This window comes from Tursiops truncatus, chromosome 19 (genome assembly GCF_011762595.2).
Source record: "Tursiops truncatus isolate mTurTru1 chromosome 19, mTurTru1.mat.Y, whole genome shotgun sequence".
In the NCBI taxonomy this organism is placed as follows: Eukaryota; Metazoa; Chordata; class Mammalia; order Artiodactyla; family Delphinidae; genus Tursiops; species Tursiops truncatus.
Genome location: NC_047052.1, coordinates 55,433,008 through 55,445,763, shown reverse-complemented (window position 1 = coordinate 55,445,763; position 12,756 = coordinate 55,433,008). Strand labels below are relative to the sequence as shown.

Genomic DNA, 12,756 nt, shown 5'->3' with positions numbered 1-12,756 from the left:
ATGCAAATTCTTGGACCCCACCCCAGAAACTCGGGGGCCCAGGAACCAGCATTCCCACAAGCCCTCCAGGTGTCCTTCCTGTTGTGCACTGAAGTTTAAGAGCCACTGGCCTATTGATCTCTCATGTAACATCACTTAGATTTTACTGTCCATAACATCTTAGCCTATTTCTTTCATCTATATGTTTTTAAATAAGTTTAAAAGTAAATCACAAATGTCACGACTCTTCAGCCCTAAACACCATTTATCCTTACTTTGTTCAGGTCAGGGACCATACGTGGCATGTAGTTGTTATGAAACTTAAATCAGTCCCCCGCCCCCACCCCCGCACCCCCTCTGTCATTTAACCTGACCTCTCATTACTGAAAACTTTCCCTGGGGCACTCAGAGCATAACTATCCTCCTTGGCATCAAAGACAGTGTTACAGTGGCAGCTCTCACTAAATATAGGAAAATATATATAACATTGGGCTTCCCTGGTGACGCAGTGGTTAAGGATCCGCCTGCCAAGGCGGGGGACACGGGTTCGAGCCCTAGTCCGGAAGACACCACATGCTGCGGAGCAACTAAGCCCGTGCACCACAACTACTGAACCTGTGCTCTAGAGCCCGCGAGCCACAACTACTGAGCCCATGCGCCACAACTACTGAAGCCCGCGCGCCTATATCCCGTGCTCTGCAACAAGAGAAGCCACCACAATGAGAAGCACGCGCACCGCAAGGAAGAGTAGCCCCCACTCGCTGCAACTGGAGAAAGCCCGCGTGCAGCAACGAAAACCCAATGCAGCCAAAAATAAATAAATTAAATAAATAAATATAAATGTAAATATATATATATATAATTCATCATTTTGAACATTTTAAAGTGTACAATTCAGAGGCATTTTGTATATTCATAATGTTTTGCAACCATCACCTCCACCTAGTTCTGGAACATTTTCATCAACTCCAAAGGAGAACCGGTACCCATTAGTATTCCCTCCCCATCCTCCCCTCCCCGCCAGCACCTGGTAACCACCAATCTACTCTATGTTTCCAGGGATTTGCCTATTCTGGACATTTCACATAAACAGAGTCATACAATATCAGATACTTTTTTTTTTTTTTTTTTTTTTTTGCGGTACGCGGGCCTCTCACTGTTGTGGCCTCTCCCGTTGCGGAGCACAAGCTCCGGACGCGCAGGCTCAGCGGCCATGGCTCACGGGCCCAGTCGCTCTGCGGCACGTGGGATCTTCCTGGACCGGGGCATGAACCCCTGTCCACTGCATCGGCAGGCGGACTCCCAACCACTGCCCCACCAGGGAAGCCCTCAGATACATTTTTAAATAAACTGTTTCCTGGAAGTTTACCATAGTACAAAAAAATGAACACATCAACCGTGTGGAGTTTAATGAATTTTCCCAAAGGGGCCCCACTGACGTAACCAACACTCAGATCCAGGAACAGGGCATTCCTTGTCCCAGAGACCCTGGTAGTACCTCCTTCCCATGAACCACACATCCTGATTTCTCTCACTGTCGATTGAGTTAGCCTGTTTTTGAACTTTATTTAAATGGTGTCACGTATCCACTTATTTTAACTCACCGCTTTTGTTCAACATTATGTTTTTGCATTAACCTGCTAGAACTTCCATAATCAAACACTACAGACTGGTGCAACAGAAATGTATTGACACTTTCTCATGATTCTGGAGGCTGAAGTCCAAGATCAAGGTGTCGGCAGGGAGAGGCCTCTCTCTTTGGCTTCACACGTGGTCATCCCTCTGTGCGTCCTAATCTCCTCTTGCTGGATTAGGGACCATACTGATGATGTCATTTTAATGTAATCACCTCTCTAACGACCCTGTCTCCAAATACAGTCACATTCTGAGGTCCTGGGGGTTAAAACTTCAACATATGAATTTTAGGGGGACACAGTTCAGCCCCTAACAGTTTGTGAGATCCGTCTGCATTGTTACTGAGGGGTTAGGAATACTGGGGGGAGACCCGTGCAATGGCTATTACAATCATCCAGGTGGGGGAAGCTGGGGACTCCAACCAGGGGTTAGTGGAGATACTGAGAGGGTTGGTGGAGATGCAGATTCATAACTACTTAGGCAGTAGAATCCACAGGGCATCATGTTATAGTCACATTGCCAGCCCACAGTGCACCTTTGTGTGAAAATTTTGTTAAAGGCACCCCTTCCTTAAGACATTTTTTACTTTTACATGTTGGAATATAGTCATATTAAATCTAAATGTCAAAAATGTGCGTAGTGTTGGACGAGATGTGCTGCCTTGTGCAGTGCACAAACCCCACAGCTGTTCAGAGCTTCCCTATGAATGGGGTTAAAAAGATTACATTGTCAGACTCATGAAAATGGACCCAGGGGCAGAGATATTAGCACAGAGAAGAAAAATGTGGAGGGAGAGAAGGGACAAATCACTCCTGGGATGGCAGATAGGAGGGGAGTCCTTCGTGGTCACCCAGCTAATGCCTGGCTCTCTCTGCAGGCAGTTTGCCAAGATCGAAGCTGCCACCCAGCGCCTGGCCATATCCATCCTGTCCCAGGAGGCACCTCCCCAGAGACCGCCACCCCAAAGGCCACCTCCACCACCTCCATCCCCCTTCCTGGGGGTGGCCTGTGATGTGGCCCCCACTGGCCCCAGCCTAAGTCTCGCTGCCCTGGACGCCTCCACCCACGACCTCTTTGAGGACATTGTGGTCCCCCCAGAGTGTCCCTCAGCGTCATCTGACCTGTCCCACTGTGTGCTGGGCCAGGCGGACCTGAGGCAGGACCCACACTTCTATGACCCCCTGCTCCCTACCCTGCATGCCCTGGGGGGATGGGAGGGAATGAGCTCTCAGCTCCTGAGGGAGGTTGGGTGGGCAGGTGAGAGGTGTCTTGTGCCTGCCATTCTCAGAGGATCCCTGAAGGCTGGGGGACCCGCTCCCCATGACACCCAATCACAACCCAGCCCAGGCTCCCAGACAAACCAGTCTGCGCCTCCCTCCGTGACAGTTCTTCAGCCACCGCCCCCCCAGGAGCCCCTTGTCCCATCCACTACCCTCCTGGCAGCCTGTGGGAATATGAACCAAGCCCAGACTCCCACCTCTGACCACAGCCTCATGGGTCTTCTTCCAGGTCCAGTGCCCCCATCACAGCCCCTTCGGGGGGGGGGGGGTTCACGCTTTCCCTCCCCCACCTTCTCCCTTCTTTCTTCCCAACCCCACCTCCTTGGCAACTGTCCCTTCAGTTCCCTCTTACCCTGGTTCACCTCTGCCTAGTGTCTGGTGTCATCTTATTTATTCCCAAAGATTTGTTGAGTGCCTACTATGTGCCAGGCCCAGGTTTGGGTGCTGAGGATTCAGCAGTGAATAAAACAGATAACATCTCTGCCCTCGAGGAGTTCTCATGGCGGGGGGTAAAGTCGGGGGTACTGAAAATAAATGAGTACATCCATACATTTTTTTAAACACAAGATAAATTTCCAATTTCAGATTGGCATTAGTGCTGTGAAGAAAATAGAACAGCGACCTGATCAGGTGACTACTTGATGTAGGGTGGTCAGGGAGGGCCTTGAATGACAAGAAGGAGCTGGTACTGCAAAAGTCTGGGATTCCAGGCAGAGGAACCAGCTCGTGCAAAGGCCCTGAGGTGGGACGTTGGGGGAACAGTAAAGGAGGCCAGCATGGCTGGAGTGGAGTGAGACGAGGGAGAGTGGTAAGAGGTGAGGTTGAGAGACTGACAAAGGCACACCATGAATTGGGGGTAGCTTAGATTTTATTCCAAGCCTGATGGCAAGTTCACTCTCCATCTCTTTCAACCCCATTTCCAAACACAGTCTAAATATTACGAACACCACCGTAGGAGGCAGGTGCTGTGAGATGGGGAAACTGAGGCACAGAGAACGAACGTGCGGGGAGAGGGAGGGATTTCTTGGCTTCCTCGCGCCTTTAACCCTTTCCAGGAAAACGCTTGGGTGTCTTTGCTAAGTTTGTCTCTAAACAGAAGGGCAAGGGTTCGAACCCCAGGCCTTCCCCTGCCCTGGGCACAGCCCCTCCCTCTCTCTCTCCTTCTCTCCCTCTCGGCCCTGGGGTTCTGAACTTCACAGCCGGGCAGGTAGCGACCCACCCACTTCTCCAGCTGGAGTCCGCGTTCTCGGTACCCACCGCGCCACTCCGCCTTAAGCCCGCCACTCACACCTGTCACGACTCCCCATTGGTCAGACTGGCTGCTTTCCCGCCCCCTGAAGGGCCAATCACGCTCTCAGGAAGGACAGTTGGCCCACACGCAGCCCCCCCCCCGCCAGGGAGAAGTAGCGGCGCTTGCGGATTGGATGGGAGCGGGGGGTGGGGCTGAGCAGAGCTAGACGAGTGCCTATTGGGCGGCTCAGCCCTGGTGGGCGGGACGCGGGCGGAGCCGGGGGCGGGCCAAGTGTCTGGGCTTTGGGAAACATCTACCAGGCCTGCGACCCCGCGGGTGGGCCTGAGCGGCGGAAGTCCGGCTGCGGGAGGTAAGTGACTACAGGCCTCACCTGCGGCGGACGGGCCGGGCCGCGTCCCGGCCCCTTCCTGATAAGGCCCTTCTGGCGCTGCGGGGGGACAGACCTCCCCCACTTGCTGGTGGAGGACAGCCGGGGAAGGACTCCTGCCTGGGCCCTCCAGAATTGGCTAGCCAGGGGCTCGAATTCTCCACGGGCCGCTTCCGCCCTCGCTACCAAGTTTCCGCGTCACCCCTGCGTGGTGGGTGGGTTTGGCTCCCATTTCCTCAATAAGGAAACTGAGGCTCAGACAGAGCTGAAACTTGCCTAAGGTCACACCGCCAGCTAGTCTCGGCTGCAGAACCGGGTTCCCCAGGCCATGGGGATCTGAACAGCCCCATTCGCTCCTCAGGTTGCCGCCCACCTCGGGCCGCTCCTCCTCCTCCGGCCTCGGGCTCCCTCCACCCCGAGCTGCGTTCTGAATTTTCATCACTTACCCAGAGTACCGGCAACTCTGTCTCCAGCCGAGACCCCCTCCCCACATTCACCCCCCCCACACACACACATTTTCATCTTCTCCCCCAAATCAGTTCCCCTCTCCAGGTCCCCAGTTAGTCCCTGGAACCTGCCACCCTTGGACCACTGGCAACCTGAGGATCTTCCTTCTTCCCCCTCCGACCACAGCCAGGCCCAGCTGCCCCCTCCCCGCTCTGTCCCCGCTGCCTGAACTGGAGCCCAGGCCTCACCCTTGGCCACCTGGACCGCAGTCCCCACTTTCACCCTGGCCTCCACCTCCAGTCCAGCCCCACCGCAGCCAGCGAGGCCTCCCTATTTTATTGTATATTTTGAAAACTTTTTATGGAAGTATATCACATATGTAGGAAAACAGAAATCACAGATACACAGCTCAAATAACTTCACAAAGAGAGCGCTCTGGTGTCAACAGCATCCAAATCCAGAAGCCGAACGTCCCCCACACCCCAGAAACCCCCCTTGCACCCCTCCTTCAACACTGCCGCCCAAGGATAACTGTTATCATAACTTTAATGCCACAGGTTGGTTTTGCTGGGTTCTTGCCTTATGTAAATCTTTTACTGTATTGTATTTATTCCTGACTAGACAACTTGTTACACATTGTCCAAAATTCAAAAGGAACAGACTAGTACACAGTGAAAATCAAATGTCCTTCAGTCCTTCACACTCTGCCCCTCAGAGGCCTGTCCCTGCAGAAAGAGCCTGTTCCTCATGTGCCTTCCAGAGAGAGCAGATACAGATTGGAACAGTACCTACACTTTTTTCTTCTTGCGTTTTGGCACAAATGGGAGCATTGTTATACACACTATTATGCTTTTTTTTTTTTCTTCACTGTTAACATCTCTTGGACACTTTTCCACGTTGTTACTTAAAGATCTCCCTTGTGATTCTTCCTGGCTGCAAAGAATTCCATAGTATGGATATACCATAACTTATCTAACCAGTACCCTAACCGTGGATGTTGGATTTATTTCTATTCTTTTGCTCTGGGCAGAGGCCCATAATGAATAACCTTGTCCTGTAATGAATAACTTTGTGTCATTTCACAGGTATGTCTGCAGGATAAATACTTAGGATAGTTAGGAGTGAGTTCTCTGGGTCACAGGGTTTGTGCATCTGTAATTCTGAGAAATGTGGGCACATGGTTCTCCCTAGGGGTTCTTGCAGTCCCCGCTCCTACAGCCCAAAGGGAAGCTCCACCTCACTCTAGACTCCTGTCACTGTCACAGGCTTCCGGACATTCCAGCGCCCCCGCCCCCACCTGACCCTGTCCCTCCTGTCCCGTGGAGAGCTAAGCCGGGAATGGGAGTGAGGAGAGCACTCCAGGTGGAGGGAGCTGCCTGGGCAAAGGCCCTGAAGTGGGACTTGGTCACCAAGGCTGGAAGGTCTGGGTCCAGCGCCTTGTGGGAGGAGGGTACATCGTAGTCCTGAGGACAGAGAGAAGCCATGGGGCCCTGGGGAGAGCTGAGAAATAGGGTCAGCTCTGTGTTTTCAAAAAGGTTGTTTTCTTTCCCTCTCTCTTCACTTCCTCAGAGAGAACTCTGCCAAGATGGATTAGATTCCCTAGCAATCCTAGCACTGGTCACAGTTGTAATTATGCAATTAATTAATTCAGTGTGGTTTTGTTTTTGAGGGAGTTTCCATTCCATTTGTTTTTTGAGACAAAATTCACACAGCATAAAATTCACCATTTTAGCCATCCACTAGTTTTTAAACTTTAGATATGTCACACATAGAAAACATTTTCAGTGGTAGATGTGTTCCGTTTAAAGAATAATCATAGACACCTGTGGGGACTCACCAGCCAGCAACTGAAACTTCCCCCGAGTGAGTGTCAGCCGGCTTGCCCGCCACTGGGTCCGCTGGGTCCGCAGGGTCTCCGTTTCCTAAATAAATCAACAAATAAGTGAGTAACATGCAGAGAGAGAGGGAGCTGCAGACAAAAGCCAGGACTCCCATTTGTTTAGCAACTAAGGCACCCAGGGACACAAGCCTCTGGGTACATGGGCTGGGACATGTGAGACTTGGGGTGTCCAGGGCCCAGATGCTCACTCTGACGGGGGCAGGGAGGGGCAGTCCCCCCTCTAGTCCCCACAGGACCTTGGCCGTCATGGACTCCCGTGGGCTTCAGTGTCCTCCCCTTTAAAAGGGCTGCTGGCCAGGTGGCTCTACCAGTCCCCGACCTCTTAATTTTTATATTTCTCTCTTTTTTTTTTTGGCCATACCTCGCAGCATGCGGGATCTTAGTTCCCCAACCAGGGATTGAACCCATGCCCCCTGCAGTGGAAGCACAGATTCTTAACCACTGGACTGCCAGGGAAGCCCCTTTCTTTCTTTTTCTTAAAATTGTGGTAAAATACACATAACCTAAACTTTACCATCTCGACCATTTCAAAGTGTACAATTAAGAGGCACTTAGTATATTCATGATATTGGGCAACCATCACTACTGTCTAATTCCAGAACACTTCCATCTCCCCAGACGGAAACTCTGTACCCCTTTTCAGTCACTCCTCACACCCCCGCACCCCACCCCACCCCCGCTGCCCTGAGGTGGAAGCACCACCAACCCTCTCCCTGTCTCTGGACGAAGCCGCTTTGGGTTTGGGGCATTCCGTGTAAATGGACTCCTGCACGTGGCCTTCTGTGACTGGCCTCTCTCACTGAGCATCGCGGTGAGGGGCCTCCGCGCTGTGGCCTGTGTCGTTGCTTCATTCCTTTTTATGGCTGGGTAATATTCCACTCCACAGGTACCCCAGCCTTTCTTTCTAAGACCTGGAAGGGGGTTCAGCTGGTGAGTTTTCCACACGGGTAAACTGCTTTTCAGAGGAGGCAGTCAGACTTGAGGGACCCCAGGCCATGAAGGAGGGAGGTGGTGCAGCTGGGAGAATGCAGCTCTTTTTGCCTCGGGGCTCAAGTCCTGCTCCCTCTGCTATGGGCAGTGGGCCCTCAGTCAGGACACTTCACTACTTAGACCTCGGTTTCCTCCTGGGGGTCGGGGGAGGATCACAGTTGGAGCCTAGGGTGTAAGCATGTGGACCCTGGACATGCAGAGAAGCCTCTCCCTGCCTGATGCCACTCCCTCAGCCCCTCTGCCCACCCCAGGACATGGCAGCTGTGAGGCCCGGCCTGGGACGCATCATCCCTGGATCATCCATCCTCTTCCTGTGCGACATGCAGGAGAAGTTCCGCCATGTCTCGTTCTTCCCCCAGATCGTCTCTGTGGCTGCCCGCATGCTCAAGGTACAGCCCCTCCTCCCGCAGACCCACCAGTCCAGGGCCCCAGCCCCTCCTCCCTCAGACCTAGGAGTTGGGCCTCCGGCCCCTTCCTTGGGCTCAGACCTTTGCTCCTCACCCCAACCCAGGTGGCCCAGCTCCTGGATGTGCCAGTTGTGCTGACTGAGCAGTACCCACAAGGCCTGGGCCCCACAGTGCCCGAGCTGGGAGCTGAGGGTCTGCAGCCATGGTCCAAGACTTGCTTCAGCATGGTGCCCGCGGTGCAGCAGGAGCTGGACGCGCGGCCCCAGCTGCGCTCTGTGCTCCTCTGTGGCTTGGAGACACAAGCCTGCATCTTGGTGAGACCGCAACTGAACCTTGGGGACCTCCATTCACACCTGGGACCTCCCCAACTTAAAAAGGGTGTCTTTCCTGACCCAGAACTCTCTATCCTCCCCTTCCTGACCCATGACTCCCCTCCTGACCTGGGACTTTCACCTTCACTAAGGACCCCTCTCTTTACCTGGGGCTCCCATCCTGCCTAGGATCCCGTTGTAATCTGGGGACCTCCTGCCCTGATCCGAGCCTCCCTCATCCCATCCTGGTTCCCCAATCACTCACCCAGGATCCCTTTTCTTGTCTGGGGGTAGCCCTTACCTCTTTCTGCCCCTAGCACACAGCCCTGGACCTCCTGGACCAAGGGCTGCAGGTCCACGTGGTGGTGGACGCCTGCACCTCCCGCAGGTGAGAGGGTCCCTTCAGGGGTGGGGTGCATGTGGGATGGGTTTGGAGCACCCAGGAAGAACCAGGGGGTGGGATCCCTGCCGAGTTTGCCAGGTGTCTGGGTGTCCAGACCAAGGCACTGACACCGCATGCACACATGCACCCCCCGCCCCCCCGCAGCCAGGTGGACCGGCTGGTGGCGCTGTCCCGGATGCGCCAGAGCGGCGCCTTCCTCTCCACCAGCGAAGGGCTTATTCTGCAGCTCGTGGGTGATGCCACCCACCCCCGGTTCAAGGAGGTACTGACCCCCACGCCCCACACTCTGACCTCCCCCATCTCCTGTGCAAACGGGAAATATCTTTTCAGCACCCACCACATATTCACAGGATACATCCGGGAACACAGAAGGCTGCCGCCTCCAGGGGCGCTAAGTTCTAGTGGGGGGAAACGGCGGGTCAACACCATAAATCAATGAAAGGAGAAGCTGTCTGGCCACGAGGACTGGATAGAGAGATAAAGCAGGAGAGGGGGCCAGGTGTGCAGAGGAGGGGTTGCCTAAGGTGGTCCAGAGGCCTCCCGGAAGAAGGTGATTTTAGAGTGAGGTAGAGATGGGAGGGAGCCAGGCAGACGGGAGAGAACAGTCCAGCAGGGGCCCTGTAGATGGGAGCCCCTTGACCCTTTCCTGCCACCCTCTCCTCCAGTCTATGGCACTGAGGTCCAGCCTCCACACCCACCACCCGAGTGGCCTTCCTAGTACCCAGGTCTGACCAGGTAGTCCCCACTGCTTCACACCACTAAGGGCCACTGCTTGGCCCTTAGGATAACGGGACATGCCCGAACTTGAGATTCCCAGCCCTCTGAGGTCTGCCCTTTCCCCTCCTCTTAGTTCTGTTGAGCATTTATTGAGCACCTACTATGTGCCAGCCACTGTGGCAGGTCCAGGGGCAATAGCAAAAGACAGTCTGTATTCAATTTCGCGTTGTGGCCTGGAGCTGGGGAGGGAACATGTAGAATGTGTGAGAAATAAGATGGGGGCTGGCAGCTGGGAGGCCCCTCCTGGGGGGTGGCCTTACAGTGGAGACCTGAAAGTGCAGGAGCAGCCAGTCATCCAGAAAGTGGTCCTGGCGGAGGGGACAGCTAGGGCAAAGGCCTGGACGTGGGGCTGAACGTGACTTATTCAAGGAACGGTAGCAGGGCACGGTGAGTGCAGGCTGAGTGTGGGAGGAGGGGAGGCAGGGAGGAGCCAGAGCCTTCCCAAAGATTTTGGTGGGGGTTGGGAGGGGGAGCCATGGGGGTTTGCACAGGGGGGCTGGACACTGTCAGATCTATGTGTAGTGCCAGGTGGCTAATGGATATGTGGTAGGAAGGGGGGAAACCAGGGTGGAGGCAGCGGCGGGGATACAGGCTTTGCTTATTTTCATTTTTTAATCTCTGCAGGTTAGCATGACAGGGATTGCTGATGGGTGCAAGGTGTGAAGAGGCAGCACAGAGAGAGGATCTGGCTTGAGCGCAGTTGCTCAAGCTCTCTACTGATGGGGGTGGCGGTGGCGGCAATGAGGTTGAGAGGTCAGGTGACCACCAGCATCTAAGAGGCAGCTGGATAAGTGAGTCCAGAGTTGAGGGGCAAGGCGCGGGCTGGATTTGAGAGTTGAGGGATAAGAGAGGTGAGATTACTTAAGAAGAAGCATGTGTAGACAAGGAGCCCCAGGACAGAGTCAGTCACGCTTAGTGGTCCAAGTCAGCAAGGTGGACCGAGATGGCAGATGATCAGGTGCTAACCCTGGTGGCTATGGTGAAAGGGAGGCCCCAAGAAAAGTTTTGAGAAGAGGCAATGGTGGGTTTGGCCAGTTGCTACTAAGGGGGCAAGGGAGATGAAAATGGAGAAGTATCCCTTGGATCTGTCATGGGGATGAGAACCCTTGACGCTTCCTGACTCCCTACCCCTACCCTACAGATCCAGAAGATCATCAAGGAGCCCGCCCCAGACAGCGGGCTGCTGGGCCTCTTCCATGGCCAGAACCCCCTCTTCCGCTGAACTCCCTACCCTGCCTTGAGGGGAGACCGACCACCTTCTCGTCCCTGGGACCTTGGAAGCGCTTTCCCCCCCATTCTTGGATCCCAAGAGTGGTGCAGTCCACTGGGGGTACCGCCCCCTCAGCAGGGGATGTGGGTGCCGCTTTTCCATTGGACGGCAGCTCCCGGAAATGCAAATGAGACTCCTGGAAGCTGGGCGGGGGTTGGCTGAGCCGAGCTGGAGGTGGGGCTCGGCCCCCCCTCCCCGGGCCACTTCAAGGGGCGACAAGGGGAGGGGGAGGGAGTGTCACAGGCTGTGTGGGACCCGGTCTCAGAGAATAAACATTGATGTGACTGTGGACTGAACCATTCTTGGGTTTGGGGGGTATCCCGGGGGCGACTGGGGGCTGCGGGCGGTGGCGGAAGAGGGGTCCCCAGCAGGTGGGGAGGGGGAGGTGCCTCTTCTCAACTCCAAGCCGGCGCGAGGCAAAGGCGAGGGCTGGCCACTGTCACATCTGCACCGGAGCCGGCGCGCATCTGCACGGAAAAGAACTGCCGGCCCGGGGTCGCCCAACTCGCTGCCGGTTGCCCCCCCTATCAGCGCGCGCACGCCCAGCCGGGTTGGCTCGCAGACACGCGCTGGCTCTGCCTCCCCTGGCCGGCCCCCCACGTCGCCACCACCCCCGACTCCCCCAGGGTCCCGCATCCGGAAAGTGAGGTGAGCGTGACCGCACCCCGGTGCGGAGGGGGAAACTGAGGCACGAGGGACTTGGGGACGGGGAGGAAGGAAGAGACAGGCATGCGGATGAATGGATGGGAAGGACAGACAGCTTCAGCTGAGTGGTCCCTGCTCCCCTAAGACGCAGGAGCCCGGGGATCCACATAGGGGCTCCCAGAATTCTGCAGCCCCCTTGGAAATCTGGGAGTTGGGACTCTACGGACCCCCCAGTCAGGGCCCCTCAGCCCCTTCAGAGTCTTAGTCCTCCCCCCGCCCCCACCACATCCTTGGGTGCCCAAGAAGGCAATCTGAGTCCCCCAGGGACCCAGGCATCAGAGCTCTCAGCCAGACCGCCCCCCATTGGGGAAACAGAGCCCCCCCCGCCCCTGGATCCCAGACCCCTCCCAGAAGTCCCGGTCACCGGACCCCGCGATCAGAGCGCCCAGCACCCCCTCTCTCCGCAGGGATCTAGGAGTCCTTGCCTCCCCCCTCCTCCAGGAGCCCCTGGGACCGGGCGCCGGCGCCCCCGGCCCCCGCCTTTCGGATCCAGGTGTCCCCCCCTCCTCACCCCCCAGCCTGAAGCTTCGCGTCTCGGAGGCCGCGCTCGCGTCGCCATGGCAACAGGAGTCTATTTTGCGCTGGGAACACACAGCTCCCGCCGCAGCGCCCCCCCCACCCCGCCCCTCCAACCTGAGCCTGAGCGAGAGTGGGGGGCCCGGGGAGGGAGACTGGTGGTCCGGGGTCGGGGGGAGACACAGAGACACTCAGAGGGACAGAGATTTGTAGACAGCAAACCTAGGAAAGAGACAGAGACACGGAGTCAAAGAGGTAGCGAGAGATGGGGATGTGGAAACGGGGAAGACACAGGATGTATAGAGACAGAGACTGGGCAGAGGGAAGGAGAAAATGTTGGCACACAGAGGAGACTTGGGACAGAGACTGAAAGATGCAGAGATGCGATGAGACACGTAGAGAGAGACAGGCTCAGAGAGGCCGCGCGACCCAGGGCACCTCCCGATAGAGATGAGAGATCCGCCGGCAGGCTGAGGGAGAGGCGGTGGGAGGCGACGTCCCGGGAGGAGGTAAGGAC

General features: G+C 55.8%; 2 protein-coding genes across 14 annotated transcripts in view; one reads left to right on the top strand and one right to left on the bottom strand.

Moving 5' to 3' along the window:
* ZNF628 (zinc finger protein 628) overlaps positions 1-12,756 on the bottom strand; it is a 62,646-nt gene that overhangs the window by 22,545 nt on the left and 27,345 nt on the right. For all 8 annotated transcript variants that reach the window (XR_012328084.1, XM_073796219.1, XM_073796222.1 and 5 more), the window contains one exon: positions 6,798-6,882. Coding sequence is in view for 4 of the 8 variants with exons in the window: in XM_073796219.1 (XP_073652320.1) it covers positions 6,798-6,882 (85 nt within the window). In the remaining 4 variants the exon portion in view is untranslated. The remainder of the gene's footprint in view (positions 1-6,797; positions 6,883-12,756) is intronic.
* On the top strand, positions 4,389-11,307 carry ISOC2 (isochorismatase domain containing 2). 6 transcript variants are annotated; one of them, XR_004523501.2, is made up of 8 exons: positions 4,389-4,495; positions 7,747-7,790; positions 8,102-8,239; positions 8,362-8,571; positions 8,886-8,956; positions 9,116-9,233; positions 10,373-10,539; positions 10,890-11,307. XR_004523501.2 is itself a non-coding variant. In XM_033845999.2 (7 exons), the coding sequence occupies exons 3-7, from the start codon at positions 8,105-8,107 to the stop codon at positions 10,968-10,970; spliced, it is 615 nt and encodes a 204-aa protein (XP_033701890.1). In that variant the 5' UTR covers positions 4,389-4,495; positions 7,747-7,790; positions 8,102-8,104; the 3' UTR covers positions 10,971-11,307. The 6 variants fall into 6 exon arrangements, 5 of the variants coding, with proteins under 5 accessions (XP_033701890.1, XP_033701888.1, XP_033701892.1 ...); XM_033845999.2 differs by lacking the exon at positions 10,373-10,539; XM_033845997.2 differs by lacking the exon at positions 10,373-10,539 and having other exon boundaries at positions 8,863-8,956.